The sequence below is a fragment of the Vicia villosa genome, unplaced genomic scaffold (assembly GCF_029867415.1).
Source record: "Vicia villosa cultivar HV-30 ecotype Madison, WI unplaced genomic scaffold, Vvil1.0 ctg.001393F_1_1_2_unsc, whole genome shotgun sequence".
Lineage (NCBI taxonomy): Eukaryota > Viridiplantae > Streptophyta > Magnoliopsida > Fabales > Fabaceae > Vicia > Vicia villosa.
In genome coordinates this window covers 30,755-50,001 of record NW_026705603.1, presented here as the reverse complement: position 1 = coordinate 50,001, position 19,247 = coordinate 30,755, and the positions used below count along the sequence as shown (strand labels likewise).

General features: G+C 36.4%; 2 protein-coding genes across 2 annotated transcripts; one reads left to right on the top strand and one right to left on the bottom strand.

Moving 5' to 3' along the window:
* Nucleotides 1–104: 104 nt before the first annotated feature.
* LOC131634946 (uncharacterized) lies at nt 105–1,632 on the top strand. The gene is made up of 4 exons (XM_058905574.1): nt 105–252; nt 351–638; nt 720–977; nt 1,598–1,632. The coding sequence occupies exons 1-4, from the start codon at nt 105–107 to the stop codon at nt 1,630–1,632; spliced, it is 729 nt and encodes a 242-aa protein (XP_058761557.1).
* Nucleotides 1,633–11,614: 9,982 nt separating this feature from the next.
* On the bottom strand, nt 11,615–14,160 carry LOC131634944 (uncharacterized). Its single transcript, XM_058905572.1, has 4 exons — nt 13,854–14,160; nt 13,507–13,547; nt 12,263–12,578; nt 11,615–12,165 (listed from the first exon to the last, which is right to left on the bottom strand). Exons 1-4 carry the CDS (start codon nt 13,924–13,926, stop codon nt 11,855–11,857), a joined length of 741 nt encoding a protein of 246 aa, XP_058761555.1. The 5' UTR covers nt 13,927–14,160; the 3' UTR covers nt 11,615–11,854.
* Between the last annotated feature and the right edge of the window lie 5,087 nt (nt 14,161–19,247).

Genomic DNA, 19,247 nt, shown 5'->3' with positions numbered 1-19,247 from the left:
TTCCTGTCCCATGCATTGAAACATCGACTTGCAACATTGAGAAGAAAGATGACCTTGCCGGTTTGTTGAAATTAACTAAGTTGATTATTTGGGATGAGGCCCCAATGGCTAACAAGTGTTGTTTTGAGGCCCTTGACAAGTCCTTGAAAGATATTATGGGTACTGCAGAAAAGCCTTGTGAGCAAATATTTGGAGGCAAAATTGTTGTATTTGGTGGTGATTTCAGACAAATTCTACTTGTTGTGTCTAGAGGTACCTGTTCTGATATTGTTCATTCTACAATAAATGCGTCATATATTTGAGAATATTGCAAGGTTTTAACACTCACAAAAACATGCGGTTGGTGTCAGATTCACATTCAAACAATGTTGCAAAGATTGAGAGTTTTTCTAAATGGATTTTAGATGGGGGAGATGGGAAAATTTTAGAACCAAATGATGGTTATGCTGAAATAACTATTCCACCAGAATTTCTATTAAAGGATTTTGTGGATCCAATTGAGAAAATTGTAACAAGTACTTATCCAAACCTACTTGAAAACTTCACAAATCCAGAATTCCTCCAAAGTCGAGCAATCCTAGCTTCAACTATAGAGATCGTCGATGAAATTAACGATTATATTACAAATCTTCTTCCAGGTTACTAAACTTTATACATTATTTACTTATAAATTTTTTCATTGACTACTAATATTTATTAAAGATAAATTCTTTTCATAGGTGATGAGAAGGAGTTTCTAAGTAGTGATATTATTGACAGATCAGAAGCAAATGAGAATGAGGCTTTTGAGCATTTGACTCCAGAATTTTTAAGCTGTTTGAAAACGTCTAGTTTGCCTAATCATTGCTTAAAATTGAAGATTGGCAAAACCATTATGTTGATAAGGAATTTGGATCAATCAGAAGGACTTTGCAATGGTACAAGATTGACGGTAACAAGGCTAGAAAATCATGTGATTGAGGCTAAGATTATTTCAGGTACACATGTAGGAAACACTATTTACGTACCTAGAATGTCTTTGTCTCCTTCGCAATCCCCTTGGCCATTCAAACTTATTAGAAGATAATTCCCCATCATTGTGTCATTTGCAATGACAATAAATAAATATCAAGGTCAATCATTAGACTATGTGGGTTTATATTTGCCAAAAGACGTCTTCAGCATGGACAACTTTATGTTGCAATGTCAAGAGTCAAAAGCAAAGGAGGCTTGAAAATTTTAATTCATGATAAAGACAAATTGCCATTGCAAGTAACAACAAATGTGGTTTTCAAAGAGGTTTTCCACAATGTTGTATAGGTATTATCATTCCCAATTATATCGTTTTTACATTTTTTACTTTCATATATAGTACTCATTTTTAATATGGACTTGCATGATTTTTATTATACAAGGGAAGAAAGGTCCTACATTTAAAGGTGACTACCTAAGATGATGTTTCATTTCAAAATTGCTAACTATATTCCTAAGGTATATGCTCATGTTCAATAATTTAATTTCTAATTTTCATATGAGACTTTCTTTAAATATATTAACACTCTATGCAACTTTGTAGATATTAAATATATTCTTATTATTGTTTTTCTATACTTTTCAGGATACAAGGTGAATTTCGGACTATACTTTTTGTGAACTAATTTTGAAGACAATTATTTGTCATTTCAGTTCTATTTTCCTTTTGGTTGTTTTATATAACCATGTAAATCAAATTAACGGTATATTGGTCTCAACTCTATTTCTATTTTATACAATATGCTACATTATGAATTTTTAAGACTTTTGTTTACGTTTGTACAATACGATAGACATTAAGATATAAATTTACCCTGGATGCACGGGTCTTCTACTAGCTATTGATTATAGTAGTTGATCAATGTAAAATAACATAAAAGAAAAATATTTTAATTATTATTTCTTTTATATATTATTATTAAATTAGTTTTTATTTAATAAAATTTAATGTAATAACAAATATGTAAACCATTTTAAATATTGTACTTGTTAAAAAGTAGAATGAAGTTGCCTTGTGTTTGTAGGATTGTCTGGGTGTTTAGAGTTTTTGACGATGCTAGGGCTACCTCACGCAAAGTGGTGAGAAACTTTGTGTATGGATTTTTGGGAGAGAGATTTTTTGTCAACCCTCAGGCTGAGTTATTTATCTTGGATCTGGATTAGAGAGAGAAAGAGAGTGGTTTGTCCTAACTCCATGACAAGAAAATATGGTCTAGATGGGATTGAGTCTCCCTTATCCAGTGCAAGTAGTTATCCTTCCTAGACCGAGCTTTAATCAGTTGCTACAAGGACACGTCATCTCTTATGTTTATTGAGTAAATGGGCAATGGAAGTTTGGCTCGAGTGTCGAGGAATTCGGGACCTATTATACTTGTGAGGAAAAGATGTCATCTTTTCAGAGACATATCAGGCTCTGTAGCATTGGCCACGAGGGCGGCGCCATTCTAAAAGTATGTTTTAAGGAGGAGTTGGTCAACACGGTAGATCCCTTGACTCGCCCAATCCCTTTTTCTATCTACACCTTCCCGTTATTAAATATTTAAAGGCTCTAGTTCCCTTTACCTTGTTTGAAGTAGAGGTTTTGGTGATTCCAAACTTTGCTCCCTCCCATATCTCGCTGAATGGTTGAAGCTTCATTAGGGCCTTCAAGATAATATGCTAGAGATCGGATTCCTATCCGACCATAGGGATATCGGTTTCCTTCTATGGCACGAAGACCATATCAAAAGGAGGTTGTTTGACTCTTGGTTCCGTATTTGGGAGGATACTATTCAAGCTTCACTCCAACCACTATAAGAATGGGAAAAATAGGTTTGTGAGAGTAAGGGGGCCAGATGGGCCTCCATAGTCATAAATGGGGAGGATGACACCCCTCTTTTTCCTTTATCTTAGACAAAAGACCTAGTGGCGATTATTGGATTCATCTTCGATTATCTTACTCTCATTGAGAGATAGGTGGTTCACTTTCTAAATGAGTTTGAAATCATGAGCTCCCGAAAAATGATTGAGTTAGATCAGGGGGATTATAGATAAATTAATGAGTACCTACATAAGTCCCCTCCCGGATCTCAATTAGAAGAACATGGTCACTGTAAACCTTAAAACGAATGAAAAGGGCGAACACACGAGTTCAACGATTCAGTTTGAACCGCCCAATCAATTTTCTTCTTTCCCGCAAAATGATGCAACGTTTGATGTGAGGAAGTATGCTAGTGCTCAACTCCCCTTCCATGAAGACTTCCCCCAATAACTTCCAAGCTATCAATCTCTTGAAGACTCGAAAATAGTTCAACATGGTGGAAACCATATGTTAAAAGGCCTGATGATAGAGCGGGTGCTCCTTGAGGCTTCATCTCTCTCATAATTGCTTTTGTACAGTAACAACAAGAGAACAATTTTCTTCAGTTTTTCTTCCATTAGACTGTAAGTGGCGAATTATAACAATTTTCTTCGGCTTTTCAACAATCTTTTCACAATTTTCTCAAACCCCAATTCAATTCGAATCCCTCACACCCACAAGAAAAAGATTCAATTTTTATCTCTAAAAATGGGGTTTTCAAATTTTCACTGTAGCAATTCCCGGTGGTGGCATTAGCTCTGCTACAAGATCGCGCAGAACTTTTATCGTTCTAGTGAGAAATGATTGATTCTCCTTTAATATAATAAACTGATCTTCTTCATGAATATGAAAATCCAAATTAACATTCATTTCCTGACAATCTAATATACTGAGATTTATGGTCTGTTTGGTTGGGGGTTTTGGAGGGGAGGGGAGAGAATATTTTAAGTTAAATATGTTTGGTTCAATTTTTTATGAGAGGAGGGGAGGGGATTGGAGGTAATCAGATTCCCTCCTAAAACAATTTTTCGTTCCCTCCAATTCCTCGGATTTGGAGGGGAGGGGAGGAAGAGGAGTTATGATAAATTATGTTTTTGTTATATTGACAGAATTACTCTCACTTTTTTTTATTAAAATTCTAAATTGTTTTTAAATTACGGCGGAATCGATTTCGTAGTCGTAGTATAATTACGACTGAATTGATTTCGGGTTGGAGGATTTCAGTGTCACAATGTTGATTTTATCTGTTATCAAAATTGGAACTTGGAGGATTAGAGAAACGTGTTTCAATTTGGAGAAGAAGATGGAAGGAAGATTAGGGATTTGTTCTATTTTCAATTTTTGTTCTAATTATTTTTTCTTGAGCAAAATTATTACAAATAAAAGGAGTTGGTCTTGTGGTTGGGCATTTGGTTTCTATCCATGTGTTTTTGGGTTCGAATCCTGGATGTTGCAAAGTAGATAAGAATTCACCTAATTGTAATGGTATGGACTTGACTGATAGGACCAGAAACAAGATGTAGAGGTTGAATTTATCAATCAAGAAATGAAAGGCTAACAAACAAACAGGATGACATTGAGACTGATGAATAATTCCATCATAATGTATCTTAACACATTAGAATAATTGCCAAACAAGCACGAAAAAAAAGCAATATTAGTGCATGATCTGACAACACCTACGTAAGTACTTCAATTTACCCCTATTTTTTTACTTCAAATACGAGGAAGTTTGCGTGGCTTCTCGACTCAAGTTCATGAAGATGTGGTATGAGCACCCCAACCTCATTAATATCACAGATATATTGGAACCATACTATTATTTGGTTGCAATATGTACATTTTCTCTTAGAAACTAAAGTTACTCAAAGACCATCTAAAGAGTTGGGACGAATCTGTGTTTGGCAATACCATTTTCATTTAAATCAAGCTTCTGCAAATTAAACTTGGTGATGTGTAGGCTAAAATCCAATTAAAAGGGAACATAGATGATATGTTGCAAAAAGAAAAGGAAGCTAAATATGAGCTTAACAAATCCCTTCACATGGAATTCTTTTCTAGCAAGAAAAAACCAAAGTAAAGTGGAATAGTGAGGGTGATTGGAGTCTGAATAACAACAGAGATAAGTGCAATCATTATTCATTGCTAAATTCATCATTGATAAAAAGCCGTTAGTTCTGCATAGGTGTTATTAAGTTCTCTCTAGACACTTGAATAAGCTTCCATGAGTTATTAATCATATCACTAGATATAGCAAGAGACAACTTTTCCACGCAAAACTTCAAACAAACCCTACCATGCTCATAGGTCTTTTCTAAGTCTATTTTATAACATCACCATTTTTCTTTTCAGATTTATGCATGGAATGCATTATCATTTGAAGAACTATAGCATTATATAACAAGTGCACCTCCTAGATATGATACTTCTACATATCCAAAGACTTTGGTATACATTATTTCTAATAATTTCTGATATGCCTATAAGTACATGTCTATGAAGCACGGACACCCCAAATTTGACCCCGACACGGACACGGCGACACCGATAAAAATTTGAAAAAATGAATAAATTAAACGTAATCACAAGTGTCGGTGGAAGTGTCAGATACCGACACGGACACGGACACGCCTGTTTTCAGAGGTGTCGGTGCAACATAGGTACATGTCAATCAACCAATATGCATTAATATCTGAAATAAGAAATATAGATTGCATGAAGAGTGCAGATCAAACAATTATTTCAACACCACTCAGTTGATATTACATGATAATATTACAATGCCCTAATAAGCCTAATGAATTTTAAAAGAAGTATATTAAAGAATATTACGTACACAAACTCTCCCTAATCCACAAACTCCCTAAGAACAATGCAGATCTTCATCCTAGCTACATACACAGTCCACCATTTGCAGCAAAAATGACATATTCTTGTTCTTTACCTTGATCTTGAACTTGATGATTCTGCCAGAGTACCTGTACACACAGGGCATGATGGATCATATAGTTCTTCGACGCTAGTTCTTTGCTCCAGACAATCAACATGATAAATATGACCACATGCTAAAACTGCTAGATCTGAAACTTCATTGCAACCTTCCGGTTTCAGTGGAATCTCACATATCTTGCAAACCATCTTCGCCGCATCCCGTGATCGTGAACCCATTGTGAAAGAATTTGATCGGATTCTCTCTGCCCTAGAAAATCTCTTCTCTCTGTACTTTAAAATAAATCGGAAGTAAACAAGAAAAGCTTGAATAATCAATAAGCAATCTTGCTAGTAACAATACACGAAGTATCCTTATATGGAGAATATGGAATAATGAAAGTGATTTTCTAGTAAATTTCTTTATCAGAGAAAAAAGAATGTATTAGGATGTAGAATAATAGTTAGTTAAAGTAGTTAGAGCGGTTAAGAGTTGTTATAAAAGTTAGTTAGTTGGTTGGTTAGTTAGTTAGTTTAAGTTGTTGTATGACTATATTTGTATAAATAGTTTAAGTGTTGATCAATGATTATTATTGAATATTGCAATGAAAGAAAAACCTTTTGAAGAGTTTGCTCTATGTTATTTCCAATTTTTTAATAAAGAGATGCATGTTATTTGTTTTTTTAAATAATTATATGACGAGCCGGACATGGTGAGGAGATATGTCTTTACTTAACTCCACCACCAAAAACGATACTTTAAAATAGATTATTATTAAAAATAGTAAAAGAAACTATACATTATGGGGGACAAGGATAAAACTTAAAGAAGACGGAACAATTACAAAGTCACTTTTTTGTCAAAAAAAATTATAAAAAAAATTTAATGGACTTAGACACTCTCGCATATGCATGATCTTTCAATTTATGATGTCTACATTTTACATTAATTTTTCATCTTAAATCATTTTTAAATGGTATAGATATGATGATTTTGAATGAACAATCTTATTTTTAGTAACATTTTGTGATCTACTATTGACTTTCTTGTACTTGTCCTCTATCACAACTCTACTTCCCTTTTCTTTTCATATTTTAGTATTAGATTGTGTAATGATAACAATCATTATATGATTCTAACCTCCTTAACCCATATTATTATATTTTTTCGTGTATCAAATTTATGTGTAGTTAAGAACGCACCAGTGGTGTCCACACATTATTACAGTAGAGGGATCTCCTTATCTATATAAAATGATTAAAAAAACTTTCAAAATAAATATGTTTCGGTGCGGAACAAAAAATGAAATTGGTAGAAAACTACGGCAGAACGGAGCTTCCGATGCCCTTCGCGGATGTGATATTATGGATCGAAGGTTGCGATCACGTTGCTTCTTTAACCAGAGGTATCAATGTTGATACGATCTTGCTATCTCTGATACGGTGGATCTAGGGGTTACCTGCATGGTTAGCACTCCAACGTCCAAGTCAGTTAGGGTTCTAGATAGGTAATATTGAAAGTGGAGGTTAGAGATTGAGTACCTTAAAACCCTTTACGAATGTATTTATACCATGAGCCTGATGGAATAGGTTAGATGGCCCCATGCCATTGGGCCTTTGAATGGCGAGGAGTAGTGGAATAGAGTCTTTGGTGGGCTTAGACCAATGGGTCTCGAATTTGGTCGGCACATACCTGTAGGTCCGGAGGTTTTAGCCGACATAGAACAGTTGCCCCCAAGACTCGTCGGACATGTTTGATGTTGGGGGAGTCTCTCACTAATAGTGGACGACCTCATAGGAGTTTATCCAAGCGTCGGTTGGCATGCGCCGCTTTGGTTTTTCCAAAGAGTGATGTGAATGAGAACATTGAATGCAGTCTTGTCATTGACGTTTTTCTTTGACGTCTGACCTGAAAAAGGTATAGGGTGACATGACCCAGCTTTCTGTGTACTTGAGTACACTCGAGTGCGGTTATCTTCCCTAGATAAAATATGACTGTCGATTTGTCCTTTATTCCTGCTTCCGATCTGATCTGTTTGATTGCCTTTGCATATATAAAGATAAAGAAGACATGGGAAAACATTTTAGCTCTTCCACGGATTAAGTTTCCCTCGTCCCTTCAAGTTTTTCCCTCTCGATTAAGACCACTTACTTCTCAAAGTATCCTCCGTCGCACGTTCATAAATTTGAAGTGCCAAAGCTTCAAATTTTCAGTTTCTTTTCTCATTTTAGAGCCTTTGCCTTTCTATTTCAAGGTACCTTCTCTTCTCCTTAAGTTTTACTCAATTTTTTATTGCATTTTTATTACGATGAGTGGTAACCTTATTCTAGTTGAAAGTGACTCAGAGGGTAGTGTTTCTTCATTTTCGAGAGGACAAATGGGGTTTGAGTTGCATTCCTTCCCTTCTGTCAGTGGGGGTTCTGGATCAGGAATCATTATAATGAGTGATGGTTCATAGACGGTGGATTTGTTTGGAGAATCTCTATCGAATGACACTCTTCCCATGAATACTTCAAAATCTTCGTTCTCTGTGGAATCTGGTGGGGGTAAAAATCTTTTCTAGAGAGTGATGCCTCCTCATGTCTTGACCGAGGCCGAAATAGAGGTTGCTCATCAAAGAAAGAAACATGTCGGTTGCTTTGTTCAAACATATCGGGAGTCAATTAGTCATGATCCTAGCGATGTAGAGATTGCCCGTCACTTGGAGTGTGAATGGTGGTAGGATATTGTGTTTTGGGTCAAGCTTGACGATCATCATAAAGTTGACGTATTGGCCCATAAGGGTATTCGGTTGATAAAGTATGGCAATGCAAGTAGGCATCATTGGGTGGCTGCCGAAATAGTTGGCTCCTTCTTTCCTGAACACTACTGAAGGCGTAACTCAGGCCGACGTCATTGTAGGTAATACGTCAAATTGGGCGATTCTTCCAGTAGGTTCAGATGAGAGGGTGCGTAGCTCTTTTGAGGTTTTCTCACTTCCCCTGTACGAGTGTCTCTTTAACATGTTAGGGATGTTTCTACCCTTCTCTGATTTTGAGGTGGCCGTGATGAAACACCTAAAGGTTGTCGCCTCACAACTTCATCCTGGAGCCCGAGCCTTCATATTGGTATTCCACATTTGTGCCATGTATAATTCTTGGAAGCCTTCGTTAGGAATCTTCTTTGACCTTTTCTATGTGGCCCGTACTTCATTGGATGATGCTCTGGATCAAGGATTAATCTCTCTCCGTCCCCAAGCACCTTAGTTTAGCTCTTTTGCTTATGATTGTGGCAATTTTCTTGGGCACTTTGTATTGATGAAACCCGTCACTTTAGAGGCACATATGGCTTTCTGCTCGTCTTCGGATTCGGTGGAAGATGTCCGCTCTTGCAAAAGCGGTTTTTGGAAATATTGGTTTAGGTCTCATTTTTATTGGCCAATCATTTTTTATCATTCTAGGTCAACATCTCCATCTTCAGAGGAAGTAAAAATGAAAGAGGATTTGCATACTTGGTACCAAGGGCTTGGATATGGGGAGGGGTTTGGTCTTGGTGAAGTGATTTTCTTTCAGTAGAAGATAATGCGTATAGATACCCATGTTATCCTTAATGCTTGAGAAACACTGCGAGAGACAAAAATTCTTTGGTGAATATGGGGGTCATAGCGCTTTTTTTTTAACCAAAGGATTTGTGCTTTTACAGATAGCATGAACTAGTTGAGTCAATTGCAAAAAGTTTTGGAGCTTGCAAATGACCAGGGCTTGACTATTGGCTTGTCTATCTCAACATCAGTGGCACTTGTTGTTGCTTATGTTTCTGTCCCGGATGTTCGAGTTCCTACTATTGTGACGGCTTTGGAGACGGTTGATAAATGTCAATTATGACTATAATTCCACGTGAAAACTTGGCATTTTTAAGCTCCATTTAATATTATCGATCAACGAATTCCCCAAGTTTGGTAGAGTGTGACCTTAAGTGTATTTAGTATTGTGTCTTTGATGTGTGTGTTAGTGTGTAGGAAATCCTTGCAACAAACCATTAAAAAAAGACACAAACCAAAGAATAAGTCACAAAGCAAACCAGAAAAAATTCAGCAAGCTCCCCAGGAGAGCAAGGAGCTAGCTTGGAGTGAGCGCGTCCAGCGAGCCAAAACAGAAAAGTTCCAGTGACAAAAAGTGACATGGTCATCTGGCGTAGGTTTTAGCAAGAAGCTCGTTGGGCGAGACTTTGGCCGCCAGGCGAGGCTGGATATTTCCAAAAGGTGGGTTTAATGCTTGTGCGCTGGCAGAGGCTAGGCCAAAAGAAGAGTTCACCGGGCGAGAACAGAAAAACAAAAACTCTATAAATAGGACAAAAACATAATTGTTGGGGTTCTTCATTTAATTTCTACCCTAGAAACTAGTTGTGAGAGAAAACTTCACCAAAAACTCAAAATCGATTAATCGGAGCTGAATATGCAACCATTTTCGATTATTCAACTTGGATGCTTATTCATCTCTTTTTATTTCTTGTAAAGCAAGCTACCATGAAGATGTGTAGATAAACTTCTTGTGTCCGGATTAGATGTAATAAACAGTAACCGTATGTATTTCTTTTGATCTTTGTTATGTGAACTAAATTATGAATCAATATAGATGTTATCTTTGTTATGTTTATGATTTGAATCATTATTGAGAAATATCTTTCAAGTCTTGACCTAAGATCATCATCTATCAAAGACCAAATTCTAGACATAGATTTGGAGTTTGATATTCACTTGTATCAAGTCTTAATATTATTGTATTGCTTAATAGCTTGAGAGATTATCAATTAATCAATACGATAAAAACTGCAACACCTGTTATGCATAAGCGGTGTTTATGAGGATATATGATTATAGCGATTAATAATGATGTTCACATGCTAGATTAGTCTAATACATACGAAATAGGTTAATGAAATCGTATTCTGACATGTCCTTTTAACCGTTAATTTCCTAAGCATTTATCGTTTTTTTATGTTCTTACAAACTGATATTTTCCACAATTAAAACTTTTATGAATCTTTCCTTAAAATTGTATTAACTGTGGAACGACAGTAATATCACACTAATCCCTGTGGAGACGATACAAAATACTTATCTCACCTAAAAACATTTCATCAACAGTCCCATTTCTGACCCCTGAAATAGGTCAGTTGGCTGCTGCGGCTGATTTATCTGCTTCATAATCTTCACCAAACCCCCATGTCCGACGGTTTGCGTGTCATGGAATTCGTGCATTAGTAAGGACTTGAATTTGGATTTGTGACTTGACCAAATTCGATCATCATATAACAACAACTCATCCTATAATTTATACTTTGGTAGGAAGAAATATTACTCTGTAACCTAGTAATCATGGACACAAATTCAGGACCAGAGGCCAATTCGTTCTTGAGGTTATTTAAAAAGGATATGTGTGGGATAGACAAGGCATAACAGATCTGATAGTTATTTGTGACAACTATAGATAATGCGTCTGCAAGAACATTAGTGCTACCAGGCTTATATTGAATCTCATAGTTATACCCCCAACATTTTGGCTAAATAATGTTGTTTTGATGTTTGTATAACTTGTATTAACAACTCCTTTAAACTCTATCAATCCATTTGGATAACAAAGTCAGTGACCAATAAGTATTGACGCTAACGCTTCATCGCACTAGTGATGGCGTGCAGCTCTCGGATGTAAGTCGAAGCGTTCATTACACACCATTTGTACCAAGGAGCCATGGCAATAGAAACATGTCATAGACATTGCACACCATGTAGCATATATAGGTCAATCAATCAATATGCATTATCTATGAAACATAGTATGCATGAAGACTGCAGATCAAACCAATTATTTCAACTTTATATCCTTTAAACTCTAAAACATTTACAGCTACTAGAATTTCTGCATCACCACTCAGTTTTTACATAATAATATTACAAATTTACAATCCCCTATAAGCCTAATGAATTTTAAAAGTATACCACATATTCACAAATTCTAAGGACAATGCAGAGATCCTGATATAGTCAGCATCTACATAGTCCATAGAAGAAGTTGTAATATCCATCTACTTGAAAACTATTCTTGTTCTTTACATTCATGATCCTGCAAGAGTAAACCTGTACATATAGGACATGACGGATCGCGTAGTTCTTCGAGGTTAGTTCTTTGCTCGAGACAATCCGCGTGATAAACATGACCACATACTAAAACTGCTACAACTGCAAGTTCATTGCAAGACAGTGAATTCCCCATAAAATTAAATTTCTGTCTCAGTGGCTTCTCGCATATCATGCAAACCATCTTCACTACGTCCTGTGATACTGAATCCGTTGAGAAGGAACTTGATCGGATTCTCTCTGGCCTGGAACATGTCTTCTCTCGATACTCTAACATAAATAAAAAATAAACAAGAAAAGCTTGACTAATCAATAAGCAATTTTCCTAGTAAAATTCAACGCACAAAAACAAGCACAAAAGGAGCACCTGTATGTTGTCTGGGTTGTGAGTTCGGTTGTGGAGCCAACTTGAACGAGAGCCTGTCATCAAATGAGGAAGAAGAAGAAGAAGAACCCTTGCTGCAAGAAGAAGATGCATTGGCATGATTGGCAGAGTTACGTCGAGAATACTGATGACCATAGTAATACCGTGATCGTTTCAAAAATATTGAACGACCAAGATTCTGAGAATGATGATGATGCATCATAGCAGGATGCGTATTAATTAGCTTCATAGATCCATCTGTTATATCTAATACAGATGGCAGAGCGAGTGCACCTTGATCACCGGAATACAAAGGGTTCTAGAAAGAAGGGAAAAGAGATGGCAAATCACATAAGTTAATCCTATTAAGTATCAATCATGTGCAATGAGATCAAAACAAAGTAACGGATGTTGTTTGTGAACTACTTTCATGTTACTTCTGAAAATAAGAATGTGTACATAATGTAATTGCATATGTTTATTCTTGTATGACCTTATGAACAATAACTAGTGAGGTAAGGAAAATGAAGCTGAATGATGAAATTAAAAGAGCAAATCATTGTATGCCTAGTTCCACTTTTAGAAGAAGTAAAATTGATTCTAGAGATGTATAACTGATTTTGACATGTTAGTTTTTTATAAAGTATAATTGATTTTTTCTTCCAGAATTTATTTTACTTGAAGTTAGGATATGTAGGTGTGATTGGTTCGGCGCAAGGTTTTAAAAAAGGCCAGTTACAGAAAAAACAGCTGCGACAAAATGATATCGAAAAATGTCAATACTGATATCGTTATTCACTGTTTTTATGATAAAGAACAAGTTGTGGTTAATTTACACCATGACGACCGCAATTAGTGTTGCAACACCTGTATCGACCAAAATCGCAAAAGCCTTTACGCGACTGCGTCCGTTATCATCAAGTAGGATCTATTCTGAAAATGGTAATTAATTATACTTATGATAAACCAAACCACGTAAAAAGCAATCCACATCTCTAAATTTGATTTTACCTCTTCCAAAATGGAAACCAAACATACACCTAATATTTGAAATATTTTAGTATAAACGTGATTTTTACACTAAAATATATTGTTCAAGTTATTTTTATACATTTATAAATGTATTCAAACATAAATTATTTTATCTTTAACTCAATTTTAATCCGAATCAATTTTACCAAATAAATGGGCAAAACTAAATACACTGAAATGGAAGAGTATTTGAGGAATGAGAAAAGAAAGCCAACCTCGTCTGACAAGAGCTCCATCTTGGAAGGGCATCGAATAGCTTTTGCAATATTGATAAAAAGGACAAACCACAATTGTTTAGCAACATATCAATCACACACCATCAAGTACAAACTAAAAACAAATAAAATATTGAGAGAAACAAAAAGAAACCATTTTCCAACTCATTTTTTCTAGATAGATTCACAATGCAATAAAATGTCACTTTCAGATTTACTTATATATATTTATCATCCCTCATATTAGATTTGGAAAATATCTTAATATAAATATATCCATTTCTGCAAAAAGTATAAAACTCAAACCCTGAAACCCCATAGAATAGGAAGATAAAGAAAAAACGTACCCGAAGGAAGAGAAGATGAATGACGATTCCTTTGGAAGAGAGTGAAATCAGAAGTTCCTTTTCGTCTACCCATTATTATTATTAATTGAAAAAAAAAGAAAAGAAGGAAAAGTGGTTTTGATGGATGAGAATGAGTGACCAAATGGGGAGGGAGGGGTTTGCTATATCTGTGGTGGCTACGCGGCGAAAAAGCATGAAAAGAAAAATAGCTTTTATTGTGAGATGAATTAACGGTGAAGAAATGATTAAGTTTGATATAAGTGTGTTTAGAATTGGAGCAGTTTATTTATGTCTTTTTGGTGTCAAATGAATGAAAAACATGTACTTTTTTTTGAAAAGCAAAAGAAAACTATATTATTTCAGGGCATAAGCCATGCCAAAGTTCACAACATGATCCATATCAGTAGCTTTAGCTACACCAGTACAGGGCTAACAAAACAAAAAAAACCATATCCCCCTTTACCTAACTTGTATCAAAACCAAGACAGCAATACTAGTTACACCATTGCATGTATAAAGACAAAACCAGTCACATCCTTTTCTAGATTAAGACAATCCTACACTTCTATTTTTCAATCTCATTACCACTGAGATGGATTTACAAACATCCCTAAATCCATTAAGATTCAGAGGTCTCCATACATAAGTAGAAGCCTGCATCTACAGACTACCAGCACTGCCAAACTAAAGCCGGAACAGCAGTCGAATACGTATGCCACAGCAGTAACAACACAACTCCATACCACCAGTTAGATCACTTCTTGCTAAAATATGACAACATTTCAAAACTGTAAAAACAGACATATTTTTTGGCAGCCAACAGCGACCTCTCCTCACGAGCTCAAAGCCTGTGTCACTTAATTCTCCATCCCAGACATTCTTTTGGTTTTGTCACCCATTGATGAACATCATAAGAAAATCCATTTAGATTTGCTTTTAGCCATTGCCACGACAAAACCTGTATACCTTCAATTAGACTGTTTTTGCTGTTCTCCCCGTTACCGAATATCATCTCGTTTCGCCTCTTCCAGATAGACCAGATGCTCGCATACCATATGACTGAGAATCTTTCTTGTTGGACTCTTCCTCCATTGCTAATACCTGTAAATTGGATAAAATTCTGCATAGCGGAATTATGTAAAACAAAAGTAATGTCGAGCCATCTTAGGACCTCGCTCCATGAATCCTGGGCTAGCGGACATTCGAAGAAAATATGGGCAGTATTTTCCTCTACACCACAGCCGTACGGACATGAATTTTGAGATGCTACTAGGATGCCTCTTTTTACTAAATTGTCTTTGGTAGGAATTCTGTTGCGCCAAATTCTCCACACCAAAACCGAAACTTTTAACGGTACCAATTTGTTCCACGCCATCGCCAACTCCCTATCCTCCTCACCAACAGTATTTACCCCTTTCATGATCTCATAATATGCATCTTTGACATTGTACCCATTCTTATACCAACTCCATTGATCTCTAGAGTTAATTGTCAAAGAGATACTTTGGATCCACATTCTCATTTCCTCCTCTAACCTTACCTTCCCTTCATCTAGAATTTGGCTCCATCTTCCGTTCCATATCAGCTTTCCATTTACATCTTCTGTTAAATCACCCAGCCTATGATCCTTATCCAAAGCCAGCATATACAGCTCCGGATACATACTCTTCATGCTTTTTCCATCCGCCCACGGATCTTCCCAAATTGATGTCTCCATCCCATCTCCTACTTTTCTGGATAGCCTATTATCAAACCAACCATTCTCATATTTTCCAACCTTCCTATCCACATCAGACAGATCTCTCCACCACAGAGATTTAAATCTCACATTCTTGGTCCCTCTAACTCCATCACCTCCGTATTTACATTTTAAAACCTTAACCCAAAGCGAGTTCTTTTCCGTCAAAAATCTCCATTTCCATTTTCCCACCAGGGCTAAGTTGAATGCCTTAATATCCTTTATTCCCAGTCCCCCCTCTTCCTTCCTTTTGCATACCATATCCCATTTCACCCAATTTACTTTCTTTGTCTCTACCCCACCACCCCATAGGAAATTCTTGAACATGGATTCCAATTTGACTATGACACCGTTTGGCGCTTTGAAGAACGATAGGTAGTATACCGGTAGCGCAAACAACACAGATTTCAACAGAATAATTCTACCTCCGATAGAGAGATGTTTATTGTTCCATGACGCTAATCTACGTCTTACTGTATCTATCACAGGTTGCCAAATTCCTTCCCGTCTATGATTCCCACCGACATAAATCCCTAGATATTTGAAAGGAGTTCCCCCAGTCCTGCAATGTAGTACAGACGCAGCCTCCTCCAACCATCCATCTTGAATGTTCACTCCGATTAGGGAGCTCTTATGAAAATTAACCTTCAGCCCCGACACTAGTTCGTACAATTGAAGTGTTGCTTTAATTGCCCAAACATTACTCCAACTTTTCTTTCCCACTATGATAATATCGTCAGCATATTGAATATGTGAGATTATCACTTCCCCACCTCCAACCACATATCCTTCAAAAAGCCCCTTTTTCATACTTTTTTCCATCATAAGGTTGAATCCTTCTGCCACCAACAAGAATAGGAATGGAGACAACGGGTCCCCTTGCCTTAGTCCCCTACCCATCGAGAATTCTTTAGTTGGACTTCCATTCACCAGCACCGATACTGTGGCTGAATGAAGACATTCCATAATCCACTTTCTCCACTTACAGCAAAAACCTGTCCTCTCCATCATAAAGTCGAGAAATTTCCAATCTACCGAGTCATATGCCTTCTCAAAATCTACTTTGAATATAAGAGCTTCCTTTTTCCTTCTTTTAGCTTCGTCTACTAACTCGTTCGCAATAAGAATACCGTCGCCTATCTGTCTCCCTTCTAGAAATGCGAATTGAGATTCTGATATGACTTTGTGTAACACTTTCTTCAACCTGTTTGTGAGCAATTTTGCTAATACCTTGTACATACATCCGATTAACGATATTGGTCGGAACTCTTTCAACTTTGTAGGATTCTCCACTTTAGGTATCAAGGTTATAAAGGAGCAATTGGAACCTTTCACCAATTTACCATTGGAGTGAAATTCTGTGATAAACCGAACGAAATCTCCCTTGATTACCTCCCAAAATTCTTTGATAAATTCAAAGTTTATGCCATCCGGACCTGGACTCTTTGAACTTTCGCACTCCCATACTGATTTTTTAATCTCTTCCTCTGTGAATTCAGCCACTAAACCATCATTATCTATCTCATCAATTTTCTTGAACTCGAAGTCTCCTAGTGTTGGCCTAACACCCTTCATTCCTTTGAACCCTTCCGAGAAATAATTAAGAACTTCCTGCTTAATCTCTTGTACACCTGTTATTTTCCCGTTTTCATTCTCAATACAGTTTAGCTCATTAAACTTCCTCCTATTTGTCACACATCTATGGAAAAAATTTGAATTCGCATCTCCCTCCTTTAGCCATCTCATCCGAGCCTTTTGCCACATGATGCTTGTCTTCATCTTTGATGTTACAAACAGTTTAGCCGAAGCCTCCCTTTTTGACATAATCTCTTCGTTGGACAGATCTGCTTGTTCGCTCTTTATCTCTAAAGCATTCACCTTCCTTTTTTCTTCTTCAATTATTCCATCTAAGTTTTTCATATGCTTCAAACTCCAATCCTTGATGTGACCTTTGATCAATTTGAGTTTCTCTTTTAGAACAAATCCGCCCCACCCGTGGACCTCCATTGAATTCCAGGTTTCCTCAACATACTTGTGATAACCTTCTAATTCCCTCCAACAATTGAATAGACGGAACGGTTTCGGTCCCCAATTTATCTCTTTCTCGGTGATCATTATCGGACAATGATCTGAGAGGCCTTTATCTAAGCATTTTTGGGAGACATTCGGCCATTGCAAAATCCAGTTTTCAGATAGTAAAAATCTGTCGATTCGGCTCATCGATGTTCCCTCCAAGTTAGACCATGTGAAGCGTCTACCCTTTAAAGGAAGATCCACAAGATCTGCTTCTAGAATAAAATCCTCAAAGTCTGACATTTCTTCTCTTCTTTGAAATAATCCAATCCCCTTTCTTTCGACTTCTACACGTATCGCGTTAAAGTCTCCGAACACGCACCATCTCGCTTCTGGTTTTGATCTTATTAAGTCGCTGAGATCTTTCCATAACCTTTTCTTGCCGTTAGTTTCACATGGAGCGTATACATTTATTATATTCACGGCAACATCATCCACCCCCCATTTTCCTTCTACTCCTATGAAAAATTCACCATGAATTTCACCTGTTTTCTTGAAAGACTTTGTGCTCCAAATCAACAGAAGTCCCCCAGATCTTCCTACAGCCTCCTTACACATAAATCCACACTCTTCCTGACCCCACATATAAACACACATTTTCCTCTCTACCTCACTCATTTTAGTCTCTTGGATACCTATTAAATCTGGTCTATTTTGTTGAATAACTTGATGAATCTCTTTCTTCTTTACCTGTCCTCCTAGCCCCCTAATATTGTAGCTAACGATATTCATGATTAATATAATATCCTCCTTCTTCTCTTCCAACACCCCTACTTATTCTTTCTTCCTCCTTTCTCTCCCTACTCCAGATTTCCTCGACATCTCCTTATCTCTATCTTCATTAGCTGCTATCCTTTCTACTATTCCTTCATCTCCCCCATTATTGAGCACCCCTAACACCATGTACTAGTATGTACTTTGTGCAAAGCAAATAGAGAAAACAGGAGTGGAACACGTCATTATAGTCTTGAGAAAGCACAAACAAACCACCTTTTTTCTGTATGACCATGTTACTTGATTTTTGTTAAGCATTTGCAATGGCATGATGGCATGGCACCCATCAAATTCCGGACTGACTAGTTTAGGACTCTTACTTTTACTTTAGTTAGGGGGGTAACACTCTCTTGCCGTGTTCTCCATTTCTTCTCTCTTTTTAGTGGGATTTGTTTTCGGATTCAATATTTATTCTTAAGAATTTAGAGGTGGGAAATTTAATTCAAGGATTTTATTTTAAAAATGAAATTGTTTGACAAACATTTTCATATTTCTAGAAATGTTTGTGATTTTAGTTAATTTTTAAAAAAAATTATAAAATTTTACAGGAATCTATTAATTGAGAATAATTTTATGGGAATGTGAGAAGTTATTAGGAGTTATTGTTTTTCTTAGAATCTTTATACTATAAATAATTATTTTCATTTTTGTAACAAACATGAGTATACTTATTTGTTATTCATGTATTCTAAGGCAGGGTTGCTATTCTTACACTATGATATTACACTTTGTATCTACACCATATAAAATACACAGCAAATATGTGTTCTTTTTGCATTGGAAAAGGTGAGGATAATATTAAATATTAT